This window comes from Ursus americanus, chromosome 13, assembly GCF_024610735.1.
Source record: "Ursus americanus isolate L20-20 chromosome 13, mUrsAme1.1.p, whole genome shotgun sequence".
Taxonomy (NCBI): Eukaryota; Metazoa; Chordata; class Mammalia; order Carnivora; family Ursidae; genus Ursus; species Ursus americanus.
The window spans coordinates 54980888-54995961 of NC_142139.1; the positions used below are offsets into that span (position 1 = coordinate 54980888).

Sequence of the window (15074 nt, forward strand, 5' to 3'; positions counted from 1 at the left end):
TGATCAGATATATCTCTGAAATCCAAGTTCAGATAGAGCTTCTTAAAATTAAATGCTTTTTTATTTGCTTTCAGCATTGCTGGAAATGTGGTGAATTTTAGTGTGCTTTGCTTTTATACTACGGATGTTATGTGAGTTCACAGTCAATTTAGTAGCCTACCAGCTGATTTCAGCTGTGTTTATTAAGGCCCTACTGTGTGCCAGATAATGCAGGCACAAATATGATTAAGACCCATTCCCTGGTATTTAGGATTTCCCGGTCTAAATGCAGAGATGGACACGTAGGAAAAAAAAAAAAAACCGGAATGTAAGCGACATTATGATAAGTGATATAATAGAAATTATATATAAAGTGTTACAAGGATACAAATGAACTTAAAAGGTTAACTGGAATATATATATATGAGCTATACCAGTTTTTCATAGAATAAAAGAAAATATTTCTCTTCCTCCTGAAACCAGTTTTGGTACCTAACTCTGGTAGAGCCAAAACATTCACACCATGGTCTTTAATTTTATTTCAGTAAATTTGGTTCTTCTGTATAGAAGTTCCTGAACTGCCAGTCCTCTTCTGCCTTTGAAATCATCCAAATGAGTTATCAGCAGGCAAAAAGTAATCACTGGTTCTTGGGGTACCTGGATGGCTTAGCTGCTTAAGTGCCTGATTCTTGATTTAGGCTCAGGTCCTGATCTTGGGGTCCTGGGATTGAGCCCCATGTTGGGCTCTGCACTCAGTGGGGAGTCTGCTCAGGGATTCTCTCTTTCCCTCTCCCCCTCCCTCTGCTCGTGCTCTTGCACACTCTCATAAATAAATAAATCTTTTTGTTTAAATCACTGGTTCTATATACCATGCACATTTCGTGCCAGAACTTCAACAAAAATAATGGATTTTTTCCAGTGTACAGGTTTCCACATAACACTGGACTTACTTAGCCAACCAGCCATTGGGTATTTGTGAGTTCAGATCGATTGTGTTTGAAGGGAGGCTGAGGGAAGTGGGCAGAGAAAGAATAAAGAGACAGTCTCCTAAACCTAATATAAGGTGCTTTAGAAAACTGGCTCATTAGCCTTGTAAAATATGGATCATAATTTCAAAAGAAAAAACAAACAGATTTTGTGTATTTTTATCCCAAAGAACAATTACATGTAATGGGAGAGAATTTCACAAATTCTTAGGCTCATGTTATAACCAAAATAAGAAATTTTTATTTTAATTTTTATTATTTTTAGAAAGTGTGTGCATGTGGGGGGAGGGGCAGAGGGAGAGAGAGACTCTACACTCAGAGCAGAGCCTAACACAGGGCTCCATCTCATGACCCTGAGATCATGACCTGAGTAGAAATCAAGAGTCAGACCCGTAACTGACTGAGCCACCCAGAAATTTTTTTGTTTACTCATCCCAGCACTGAATTAGACTCAGATATATCCCTACTGAATTGTATCCTAAACCATGTTGTTGTTACTGTGTCAGCATGCAGTCATTTGTGGGGTCTCTCCAGGGTAGGAAGTTTTTTTTATAGAACTTCAAAATCTCAACAAAACCTTAGCTAAAAATTTAACCTACTGATTGAAAACTAAATTTTACTGTCTTATGCATCAGGTTTTTGAAGGATACAAAATAAATTATAGCTTAAGAACAGTAGCCAGTGTTTATTTAGCATTAGGTAGGAGCCAAGCACTCTTCTTCATTTTTACATAGATCATGTCATTTAATCCTTATAAAAAATCACCTCCATTTTCTGGTTGAGGAAGCTGAAACTCAGAGAGGCTAACTAATGTCCATGATCTCTCTCACACACACCCGGGATTTGAGGATTGAAAGCCGGATAGCCTGACTCCTGAGTCTGCCCTCTTAACCACAGATAAAATGCAAATGAACTGATTATGATGGGGGCAGCTAGGAACCCCTGTTCAAGGAGCAGAACGAAGTCCAGGGAGGTGGCAGCTTGGAGGGTTGGGCCGTGGCCAGCACATGTGATACATACAGCCCTGTGGTCACTGTTAGCAGTTTGGCCTTAATGCTAAATAAAATCACTAACTATGAAGAGTTTAAACTGAAAGGTCACGTTATCTGATCTGTCCTTTTAAACTGTTGCTCTGGCGTATAATCGGAGACCAGCTAGAAGCCTTCTGCAGCAGTACGGAGGAGAAGCGATGGGACTTCAGGAGGGTAGGCATAAAGGGAGGGGGAGAGTCTGACTCCAGTTATGAGCTCAGGCATAGACTCCAGAAGCCATGTGGTGGACTAGATGTGGGGGTGAGGGTGAAAGGGATCAGGGACAACTCGGTGGACTTCAGCTTTACCATTTGTGTGGATTGTGTTGCCAGTCTCTGAAATGGGGAGGACCGGGGAGGAACAGGATTGGGGCAGAGGGAAATAAGGGCCTTGTTTTGAACGTGCCCAGTTTGAAATCCCTATTTGGATAAGTCAGTAAGTGGACATAAGAATATAGTCTAGCACACAGGATGAGAAAAATATTTTTGGGAGCATCAGGATGTAGGTGGCAATGAAAGCTACGGGACTGGGCGTATTACAGGGAGAAAGATGTGATGAGGAAGAGTAAGGGGACCGAGTCTGAGCCAGGGATAATCCTTCCTGCACGTTGAACTTCCAGGAGGAGGAGATGCCAGCAAAGGAGAGTAAGAAGGAGGAGCCCCTGGGATGGGAGAGAAACCGTCAGAGTGGTGTAAGAGGGGGCAGGAGACAGTGTTTCAGGAAGGATGTGATGCCAGCTCTGTCCACGGCCACTTCAGAGTCCAGTCAGATGTGGACAAGGAGGAAACCACTGGGTTCAGCCACTGTGGATATTGTTGGTGGTTTTAACAAGAAGGGTTCGGGGAATCCGGAGAGCACCAACAATCAAATGGCATGAGTTGAGAGAAGTTTGCAAAATACGGGAGGAGAAGCAACAAATAATAGATGGTGTCGGGGAAGTTTTGTTCACCCACCAGCAGAGATAGGGGCTGGTATCTGGGAAGGAGTGTGGGGTCAAGAAAGATGTTTTTTTTGCACTTTGTTTGCTTTTTTGTTTTCATAACGGAATTACTAGAGTATATTTCTGTACTAATACAAATAATCCAAGAGAGAAAACCTAGATCATGCAGGGGGGGAGAGTAAGAATGAGACCAAAGTCTTGGAAAGGGAGAAAAGGGGTGGAATCTGGCCCACACGTGTGCTAGATGGAGAGGGCGCTACCTTCCAGGACTACATGGCAAAGAGATCATCTTAAATTCATATTAGAAATAGGAAAGGTATATGTAAGCATGTGAAAATAAATACAGACATCTCAAGTTTCCATCACGGCCCCCCTCCCCTGATTGTAAAATGGATTACACAGGTTTTCACAACTTTAGGAGTTCCCAAGAGGGCAGGGCAGGATGGTGATCCTGAAATGTGGGATGAAGGAAGTGGCATTAAACCTGACCTTGTAGGAATCGGATGGAGAGGAGGGCAGGGCAGCATGAAAAATGTGGGGAAGGGGCAGGAATACTTGAGCATAATTCACGTTGGCAGACCCAGTGTGACATTTATTTGTAAGTTCTCAGTGCTTTGAATAATCAGACAAAATATGGTCCCCTTCTAAGGGACATTTAGAAGCCTGCAGGGATGTTGTAGAGTACCCCCACCAGTGTAAAGCCTCTCCGAGTATACGGTTTTTTTCTATAGGTTTTAAAGATACATGATGAGAAGCTGAAGGAGTCAAAACACAGCTTTAGGCATTCCTTAGCTTAAATAACTTTTATACTATCTTCTGGCTTAGTTCTTAGCTCCATGACCTTGAACAGTTATCCAGTGGCTCTGTGCTTCCTTTTCTCCATCTCCGCATAGAGAAAATTACATTATTGTAAGGATTGAGAGCAGTGCCTGACACATAGTGTGAGCTATGATTACTGTTATAAAAATAGGAATTTTTTTAAAGAAACTTAAAACATACAGATAGAAGGAAGCTATAAAAATCATGTGTAATGCCACAACTCTGTGACAGTTACGCTTCGTGTTTTGGTCTTTGCAGTCTTTATCCTGTGTGTGTCCCTTTTACTCTGCATACTCTTCTGTACTTTAAGATTTAACCTGTCACAACTACCCATGTCATTAAATTTTTTTTTTTTTTCAAGAAAGAGAGCAAATGGGGGGAAGGGGCAGAGGAAGAGGGAGAAAGAGAATCTCAAGCAGGCTCCATGCCTAGTGTGGAGTCCAATGCAGGGCTGGATCCCACAACCCCAAGATCATGACCTGAGCCAAAACCAAGAGTCAGACGCTTAACCGACTGAGCCACCGAGGTGCCCCATGTTAAACATTCCTTAAAACTCATTTTAATGTCTTTATAGTCATTCATCGTCTATAAAATTTTAAATCATAGGCATTGCTTCATTAGTCTTATCCAAGCCTTAAATGATTATTGCTGCACTGGTGGGTATAGCAACTGGAAAGAAGGGAGGGAGAGGATGAGTAACTCAAATGGGGGCGGAATATATTTACTCCTTAAATTTTGAAAAGCAAAGTATGCACAAAGGATGAACTCCATGACTAGTTTCACTAAAGTCCCTCAAGTTCTCAAATATATGTTTAATACATACATATATTTTTAAATGGTTGATATTTGCTCTCACGAAGACTTGGTATATCTCGAAGTTGAAGTTGTATGATTTACTTCCAACTTGTTCTACTCAGAAATACCACTTTTGGGGCGCCTGGGTGGCTCAGTCGTTAAGTGTCTGCCTTCGGCTCAGGGCGTGATCCCAGGGTCCTGGGATCAAGCCCCTCATTGGGCTCCCTGCTCCGCTGGGAGCCTGCTTCTTCCTCTCCCACTCCTCTGCTGGTGTTCCCTCTCTCGCTGGCTGGCTCTCTCGTGTCAAATAAATAATTAAAATCTTAAAAAAAAAAAAAAAGAAATACCACTTTTTTTCTTTTATTAAGGAAGATAACAGATTGACAAAAATAATAAAAACATATTGTTTTTATGAGTGTGAGGGAAATGGGCATTTTAATGATTTGCTATTTTATACCCCCTCCTGGGGAAATATTTAAAAATGGAAATACTATATCCATTCCTAGTGGAATGATAAGATTATGGGAAAGCCACATACATGTATTTGAATGAGCCATTAGAAAATCATAAAGTACATGTCTGATGTCATGGGAAGGCATTTCACAATATATTGAGTAGGGGAAAAAGCAATTTAACAATATGCATAGCATCGTCTTCTTAAAATATATACACAGGGATAAACTTTGGAAGGATATGCTCCAAAGTATCTGAGTGGTGGTATTCCAAATGATTTTTTTTTTCTTTAATTTTTGCTATTGAGCATTTTCTGGGTCTTTTCCTATAAGGAAGTATTAAAGTGGGTATGTTTTTTAAATGAAAAGTGAACGCCTTTTAAAGGCAAGATAGCAAGCGCATTTTTGTGACATTTCCACTGGCACTGCATTTCCAGAGTAGAACAGAGATCACGGGCATTTGATTCCTTCACCGTCTGTGTGGGGAGCGATACAGAAATATCATTTAGGCAGGTGAACATTAGGTGAACAGATAGATGGATAGTAATTGCAAGTTCTGGAACATGTCTCTCCAGACTGGAGCCTCCATCAAAAACTGAAAGTGATGTTTTGATAAATACAAAAATGTTAACCAGAGACAGGAATGTCCTTTCCTGACCAGCAGGTGCAGAGCAGATGACCAAAGGGAGGAGACAGAAGGAGAGAAGGAGGGGAGAGTCATCTTGAGGGGGGAGGGAGCTTGCTGGCACAGATAGGGAGATTTGATCTGCCACCATCTGCAAGAGCTTCTCTGACACCTGAGACAGAAGGTGACATTGAGATTTCACAAGGGTTGGATAGGTGTGCAAAAACTAGCAAATATATTCTCATTCAGAGGTTACAAACCTTTTTGGCCCTTTACCTTTCTCTGAAAATCAGCTGGAAAAAAATTGGGAAAAAAAGAATTTTCAGAAAAAGGAAAGGTTTTCTAACTAGATAATCAGAGAGGATTTTATTTTTAAGTTAAAATGTTTGGAATCGGATGAAAAACAGCTATATGTCTCCAGTTTCTGGCTGCTTTGAGAGCATCTGTGATAACTTCTGTAGGACTTTTGCTCCCCTTCCTTTTCTCTTTAATGCTCCCGTGATTCCAGTAAAACGGATCTGTCTCAGGTTATCCATGATTTTCTGGTAACCAAGTCTACTGATTTTTCCTCCTGTTTCCCCTGCTCACGTCCCATACCTCCTCATCACAGTTAAAACTTTCTCCATCTCTATCACCTATTTTTGATGTTTTGCTGGTTCTGCTGCTTTTATTTTGCTACTCCCCCAGTTCATCCTGCATGGTTAATTTTCCCAACCACCAGTCTCAATGCCTACACAGAAAGTCCAAACACTTTGGCCCTCGTATTCTGCATCCTGAGCCTTTCCTGACTTCCTCCCACAGCTGCCTCCCAGCATGTGCTCTTCTGTGGTTGCTCAGTTCACTTTCTGTCCCCAGACAAGCGTTTGCAGTTCCCAAGGTTCCATTCCTTCATCCTACCAGCAGTTGAAGGCCTGCCATTAGCAAGGCATGAAGCTGAGCCCTCAGAGGAATAGAGTCCACAGCACATGGAGGTCATATGGCAGGGGGGGACGTCATAGACCAACCGCAAGTTCAGAAATTCTCTCCCCCCTGCTTTCTAGTTATGTGATCTTATGCAAATTACTTAATCTCTTGGTTCCTCAATTTTCTAATGTGTAATTGGACATAATTCACCTCTTAGTGAGATGAGTTATTATAATAATTAAATGTCATACAATGCCTAGCAGATTACCAGGCAAAATAGCAAGTACTCAAAAATTGGTAGTTCCCCTCCTAACGCCACCCCAATTCTTCAAAGAACTTATAATTTTCTAGCAGATATGATGTTATAAGTGACCTGAGTAGTGTAAGCGAGAACACAGGGGGTTCAGAGAAGACAGAGCACTGAAAAAACTATTAGGCTTATCTTAAAAGAATATCAAGAGAAGACTAGCTAAGAGTTTCCTATGGGAGTGAATAATGTAACTAAATGGACGAACATGGGAAACGACCAAGAAAGGAAAGCCCTCACCTCCTTTGGGTCTTTATGCAGAGTTCCCATCTTGATGGAGCCTTCCTTGCCACCCCACTTAACATTGCATCCCACACCATTCCCGTTCTTCCCTATACCCCTGCTCTGATTTGCTTTCCCATTTCACTCACCTCCATGTCATGTATATATTTAGTCTGTGGTCTGTGTCTTCAAAAGAACGTGAACTCCACAAGGGCAGGGGTGTGTGGGGTGTACATGTATACTTCTTCACTGCTGCATTCCCATTACCTAGTGGAATGTACACCGGTGAGTATCTTCAACTCTCTGGCTTGGGGTTATAGGACATGGAAGTTCTGGCTGATGGAGCTAGAAAATCTGGTTGGAAATTACGAAAGCAACTAAATAGCAAGGTTTTAGGTTTTTAAATTTACTGAGTTGAAACTCCTTACCTTAGGTTTTTTGTTTTTTTTTTTTTAAACAGGAAAGGTGTGCTTTGGTAAAAAATGATATAGGTTGAAGATTGACAGAGAGACAGACGAAGACAAGATAGGAATCTATTGTGGTAGTCCAGGAACTAACTAATAAGAAAGCCTATACTTAGTGGTAGTTAGAGAAGTAAATAGGAAGGGATAGCAGACATTCCAGCAGAGTCACCTAAACCTGACTGTTAAAACATTAATAAAGGACAGGAGAAATAGAGTCATGGAAAGGAACACTGGGCAGTTATCCAAGAAGTTGAGGAAATACATATATTCTAAATGTATTTATAAGCAACAATAATTGCAAAGAGTACAGGTAGTGTGATTCCATTTGTAGAGATATGTACATAAATGTATGTATGTTAATACATTAAATTTATCTGACAAATAGACATCAAACTATTAACATGTGCAGAATGGCATTAAGGAAGGTACCCACACGGGTCTTTAGTATTATGTCACACAATTCCGTGCCATTTGGTTACTTTTCTATAAGCATGTATTATTTTATATTAAAGTATCTACATAATTTAACTCACTTTACGTCTCATAAAAGAAATGTCAAGAGTGTACTTCTTATCACAATTATTTTAAATCTATCATTTAAAATCTCTTGTGACAAAACATGTGAGCATTAAAATGTAAGTATAGCTTGCATTTTGCCTAAAAACCTGATAAGGTGACCCTTAATTCAAAAACAGTAATGAAACGAATGAATTTGGGAAAGCATGATCCAAAATCAGAGACCTTCTTATTCAAGAATAAAGCCACTATTTTGTTCTAATTTATCAGAGTCAGAAAGCATCTCCTAATTAATGAGTAATGAAGACTTTAATAATCCACACAATGTGATCTCTTGGGAAAGGGTTAAAGTTTAAAATCATGAATGCTTTGCACACACACACAGACACACACACATGCATTTATTTCATAGCTTATAAGCCATTTAAAAATATGGTCGTGATGACGAAAGTGAAAACTGAAACTAATAGTAAATCTCGCATGAAAAACATACTGCTTTGAAGAAAGCTTTTTATAGGAGATCTTTGCTTTAAGTAGTTTTCCGAAAAAAAAGTTCAAGTAAAAATGGTCTGAACCATTCCCTATTTCAACATAAGACTTTGTATGTTATTATGTAAAAATGAAAAATTTTACTCTTTGAAGCAGTTATAGATATGACTCAAATCTTACATTTATCATTATTTTTCACTTTCTCAGGTGCCAGTTCAACAGATTCTGAGAGTGAAAATTTAGCTTTCAAATCCAGCCTTGGAGCCATGCCACAGTAAGTGCCTGTGATCCCATCAGTTATCTGTATAACAAAGAATGTGGACGGAATCATTGGGGTAAGAGGACACCTTGTGCTGTGAAGGAAGAGGTCAGCTGATGTCATTCGAAGATCAAATATTTGAATGTGCAACACAATTTTTCACTTAGGAATTTCGACTGCAAAGTCTGCATTTCATCATTGAGATGCCAAAATCAAACCATAGACAATCTTAAGTTTCAAAGACAACTAACTGGTTATAAATATACAAAAACAACTGTGACATTGAGAGGAAATTAGTCAAATCATTACCAAAATGTAAATGAGGACCGGTCTATTTATACAATTGGAAAGTGTCTAATTAGGCCAGAAATGGGTTTCTACGTGGATGAAGTCTATTACTAGTTAGATCTTATCATGAAAATTGTAAAATGTAGCTCTTCTTATGAAGACAAATGGATTATTTTCCAAAATAATTATTACGTAAATCTATGGTAATAATTGGTTTTTTGCAAAAATAAAATCGAACCTACTAAAATTTTGTAGAAAACTCCATGAGTATTGAGACTGTGCTCATAAATTCCTTTGATCTGCTAGCAGATACATAACGATTATGTCTATTCAACATCAAATAATCCCTGAGTATTGATGTTAGAGGAACCTTATGAGATCATATACTCTGCCACTCCTGATTTCAGATAAGGATCTCAAGTTTCATGAAGTTACTTGACTCGCTTGAGATTGCACAGCCAACCTTTTAGCAAAATTGGGCCTAGAAACCAACTCTTCTTAATCTTTCTCTACACCTCACTAACTTTTATGCAATAAGAAAAGACAAAAGTGCCAAGACCGTCTCAACAAAATTAGAAACCAGGACAAAGAACAGCTGCTAGACTTAAAATAGAGCACTACAACTTTGAATTAAGTACAGAACCCTAACCCTAAAGATTTCAGGTGTTTGCTTATTGCTAAAGATTGGACCTTTTCCAGGTATTTTCTTTTCTCTTAGGATTTCCAAGTTCAGTACTCTAGGTTCTCTGATAATAGCTGAGTTATATATAGTTATTTTTATTTTATCCGTGTGTTTATTTTGCTAATATCTATAAGGTCTGTTCTATGCATATGTTGACCACAGCTATTCTAACTGTAGGTTATGGTGTCCCATTTCTGAAGCGCTTATAAGTGAAGTGGATTGAATGCACAAAAAGAAACTGAGCTCTTGTGGGGAGATCTTTTAGAGGGTAACTCCTGCTTTAAAAAAATTGATTGAACACACTTGCCTCCTTATTTTCCAGAGCTCAAAAGAAAACAACTTCTGTCTCCTTGACAATAGGATCATCATCTCCAAAGACAGGAGTGACCACAGCTGTGATTCAACCATTGTCTGTCCCTGTTCAACAGGTAAGTGTGCCTTGGACCAGAGTCCACAGTGAGTCAAACTCATTAGCAAACTTCTTGGTTTAAAGATTGCAGCTTTGATTCCAAGGAGTACACTCCCTGCAGTATTTTTTAAGTGGAAACACAACTGGGAGGAAAGAATATGGTAGGTAAAGTCCTTCCTTTTAATCCACTAAAAATCATCTTTAATCAAAAACACATCACCAATTAGTCAACATCTGCATTTCCATCAAGAATGTCTCTAACGGCCAATAACCTGATAAAATGGTATCTCTTTTAGCTATGACTATTTGATTTTTCTTCTATCTATGTGTCCTCTTCTGTTTAGCCAAACTTATTAGCTCATTTAAAACAAATTAGAAGCCAGAAAAGTCCACATACCAACAAAAGATTTTCCACGAGATAAACAGATAATAAAAAATTCAAATTCCTTGACTTAACCAAGCATTTTTATCCTGCTTTTATTTCATTGTTAGACTGCCATATCCAAGAAAGAACAACAAAACAAACTACTGGAAAGTAATAGTGAGTTTACTTTGCAAGCACAACAGGAGATTTTTAAAAAAAAACAGTGAAGAAAATTAGAACTGAATGTTTTAATCAGATGTAGGTTACTTTGCCCTTGTGCTATGATGTGTATATTTAAATACAACCCACAACAGAAGGCTTCCCCACCCCTGCCTTTGAAATGTAAACTAATTCCTAACTAATAAGTATGTTTTGTGAGCATCAGCAGGCCCTCGATCTATTGAGCGCTCAGGGTTTAGTAATTGTAGTATGTGCCATATACACTTGGATATGTGGACTATGGAAACAGTAGAGAAAAGACTTTCGAGTTTATAAACTTGAAAAGAACCAACCAGTGTAATTCATTCAAAGATGGCATAGAGATTTCCTATAAACCCCTCAATCAGAGTGGAACTTGTAAAAATATTTCTGATGAAATCAGTGGATTTTTTTTTGGTGTTTGATATTTAAATATTGACGAGTGACAAATGCTTATTAGCACCATGCTAGGCATTTCATTGGAGGAAAAAAAAAATACATTACCAGCTTCATTCCCAAACAGTTTATAGAACTATCCATGGGAAACAGGAAATACACACATGAAACATTCTTGAATGTGGTAGAATATGTTAAAGTGTAGCACAAAAGCCTAAGAGCAGAAAATATTTAAACATGTAGGCACCATAATAATGTAAACGGTACATTTTAAATGGTTTACATTCTCCAAGAACACTGAATGGAAGGTCACACATTCCAGTTGTATAGGTAGGAGGATGAGGGGCTCACAGAAACTCCTTTGCTTTATTATTATAAGCAACATCACGTAAAGTTGATCACCCTGGAGCCAGATGGCCAGGGTGCAAATCCCAGCTCTACCACTTGATGTAGCCTCTCTATGCCACGTTTCTTCATCTGTAAAATGAAGATAATACCATCTATCTCACAGGACTACCCCGAGGATTCGGTGAGTGAGTGAATCTCCATATAACACTTAGGACAGTGCCTGGCACAGACTAAATACTGTGTAAGTGTTCAAATAGTCTTTGGACATATAAAGACAATGAAAAGTGAAACCCAGTCCTGAATCACAAGCTAATGAGAAGTCTTACAATAATAATGAATAAGGCCCTTTATTATCCTAGCATCTCTACAACTCTGCCAACATTCTTGATGATAACTTGTGACATATTTAGACACATAATAGCAGATCACCATCATCTGGGGTTAAGAAGCTAACAATTGCTTACTTCTGTGTAAGCAGTTGTTAGCTTCTTAACCAAAGTGTTTGAAAATAAATGATTGTAGAAAGAGACATATTTCTGTTCAGTACTCTGGAATCTTTGTATTTCCCCAGAAATGAGTGCCATTCAGTAAGTATTTTAGCACCTTTGTTTTTTGCACATCAAGAAAAAACAGTATATTCCTTTTCAACTTGTTTCCTGTAATCCCTTGTATCGAAAAAAGAGTGCAGGTTAAATATAAGGTAGATGTTTGATAATTTATCCTCCCCTGCCAGTAACTTGTGCTTTTAATTTCATGAATCCAGACTGTATTTAAAAATAAAATATAATGTCTGTGAGAACTTTTGAAAAGACCCCTGTGGAAGTCCCCCACACAGAAATCCATTTGGTAATAGCATTTACAAGCTCATGGATCCCTAAGGAACCAAGGAACTTTTACCTTGAATATCCTTTTGAATAGAGAAGAATAACAGCTGTGAAATGAGGACGTGGAACAATGTCTCTACTGTGTGTGAGCGTAGACCAGCAAAATGATAGATGGCGATATTTGCGTTCCCTCGTTCCATTCATGTGGAGCCATCCCAGTAAGGAGAGCTTTCTTTAGCCCATCTTTTCAACAATTTATATATTGAGAATTTGATCCATGTGTCTCTGCGTTTTCAGGTTCACAGCCCAACCTCGTATCTCTGCCGACCCGATGGAACTACTCCTGCCTGCTTTCCTCCTGTTTTTACAAAGGTCTGACCCCTGCAAGTTTCGTTCTCTGTGTTTGCTTTGGTCCTTAAATTCCCTTCACATGGGGCTTCGTGTAGCAGTCTTTAAAAGTTAAAAACGTACAGATTCGTAGGCTCTCATGGTTACCTTTGCGGCTGAACAGTTATTTAGGGAACAACTGTTGTGTGAGTATCATCTCGTCAGGGGTCTGAGCGACGTGGGCGTGGTCAGTGACCCGCTAGAGCTTACAATAGAGTGGGAAAGCCAAGATGGGTGGAAAAAAATGAGACAAAGAGCTCTGTAGGAAATTGCTTGGGAGAACCAGCAAGTTTTGTAGGGGAAAAAAAAAAAAAAGACGAATATTCAATTTGTTCTCTAAGTTTGTGTTTTGCATTGCCAAACTGAATGACATCCATTTCATTAGTCAACTGCTCAACTCAGAAATGGCTCCACGTGGCATATCTTTTTTTTTTTTTTTTGAGAAAATTATAAACCTTGATTGAAAGACATCTACAAAGGCCCAAATAAGTGGGGAGAGATTCCATGTCTGTGGACTGGAAAATGGTAAAGAAGTCATGACTCCCAGATTAATCTATAAATTTAATGCAGATCTAGCTGTAATTCTAATAGGTTCCTTGTTTTATTTGTTTGACATAGAACTTGGCAATTTGATTCTAAGACAAAAAGGTCTAAAGATAGCCAGGGTACTCCTGAAGAAGGAAAATGGGTTGCTGGTAAGGGAGGCACAGGATTTGTCCTTGGAGATGTCAGGACTTTGTAAAGGTGGAGTAGTTGGGATAGTATGGTGCTGAATAAGACCAGACAAATTGGCAGGTGATCAGAGCCCACAGACACTCCAATATATACAGAAACCTACAGATTGCTGGGTAAAGAATGAATTTTCAGTAGAGATAAAAAAAAAATGGACTCCTATGTCACACTTTTTACAAAAACCTAGACCAAGCAAACGAAAGACAAATGTGAAAAAACAAATCCATAAAACCTGTGCACAGCAGTAGGGAAGAGCATCTTGCTTGTCTTCTTGTAAGAAATGATGTTTTTTCCTTCCAAGCCAGCCTGGAGCCAGCATTATTAAAGTCACTTCCTAAGTAGGGTATTTAGTGTAAGACACTGGCAACAAATGGTAACATTTGACAACAACTTTGAAAGTACCAAAAAAACAAAACAAAACAGTAAAACCTGACTGAAAGCAGTGCCACTGTAGTCGTCCATGAAGTTGTCCTTTAATGCTGAGAACAGCAGATGTTCCCACGGTGTGGGTAATTCAGCTGCTTTGTGGTTTAGAACTTTTCAAAGCAGATTCACCAAATCATCACCGAGAAGTCTGTGTTACCTGATGTTGATTTGAGGGGTCCCAACGCACCTCTTGATTTAAGCAAATAGGGAGGATGTGAGATTTTGCTTCCCCCCCCCCCCAGGGCTTCCCCACAGTGGCCTGGCATATGGCGATATTACGGAACTCCTCCTGGGACCAAGAGAAAGCCTCAAAAGCTAGACACAAAACTTTGTTTCTCCATTGCATTCCAGCCCTTGAGACATTGACATTATATTAGTGGTATATCCCCTTCCCCCAGAAGAAAACCCTGAAGCAGACTGTGTGCTAACCACACAGCTTAGTAAAAAGAAAAGTGAAACATAATTCTATATTTTTATAAAGGTCGATTAAAAAAGAAATCACAAACCGTAGAGTGACTGGCAGCACAGAGCACACCTCACTGGGGATCTCCAGTGCCTTCTACCTTCTATGTCTAGACCATAGACTGTCTCTCTTCTGTGCACAATTCCTTCCTTCCTTCCTTCCTTCCTTCCTTCCTTCCTTCCTTCCTTCCTTCCTTCCTTGCATTTGCTTTCCCCTTTGTCCCTTTGGGCATCTTCTCTCCTTGCTTTGCTGGGTCCTGTTGAGCTTGGGCTTTGGTTTTGTAGGGGTAGGTTTAGAAGATAAATCTGCTCATCTCCTTTCTAATTCAAAGTAGCCTTCACTTTGTCATCCTTAGCATTTTTTTTTTTTTTTTTTTTTTGGTCTTTCTCTTGGGCATGATGGGGGCAGTGAATATCAGGTGGGCATTGCTGGTCTACTTGGAGCCCCCATCTATTTCCTCATTCTACTCTGGTAAAGGTTTCCAGGTTTCACAGCTGGTCAGAGGCAGAGCTCACCCTTCCTCCTGCGGGCCAACGGGCTTAGCTGGGGCAGAGCTGCTATGGGACTGTGGGCAGTAGGGAGGGACACATGGGAGACCAGGAGAGCAACTAGCCTTATGTGGCATTTCTTTCTAAATAGTTCGACCCCTTCAAGGAACCACAATAGCAGGTGGGCTTGATATATGACAGGAGGTACCCTTATATGGACCCCAAAACACTTAGGGGTCCCCAGTTCTACCCTGAGTGGATGATGTAGATTGCCAAGCGTAA

The 15074-nt window shown here is 39.6% G+C and overlaps 1 protein-coding gene across 7 annotated transcripts in view; it reads left to right on the plus strand.

The window, feature by feature from the left end:
* Nucleotides 1–15074, plus strand: part of PALLD (palladin, cytoskeletal associated protein) — a 396356-nt gene that overhangs the window by 168386 nt on the left and 212896 nt on the right. For all 7 annotated transcript variants that reach the window (XM_045798682.2, XM_045798683.2, XM_087866573.1 and 4 more), the window contains 3 exons: nucleotides 8736–8802; nucleotides 10080–10185; nucleotides 12594–12668. In XM_045798682.2, coding sequence (XP_045654638.2) covers nucleotides 8736–8802; nucleotides 10080–10185; nucleotides 12594–12668 — 248 coding nt within the window. The remainder of the gene's footprint in view (nucleotides 1–8735; nucleotides 8803–10079; nucleotides 10186–12593; nucleotides 12669–15074) is intronic.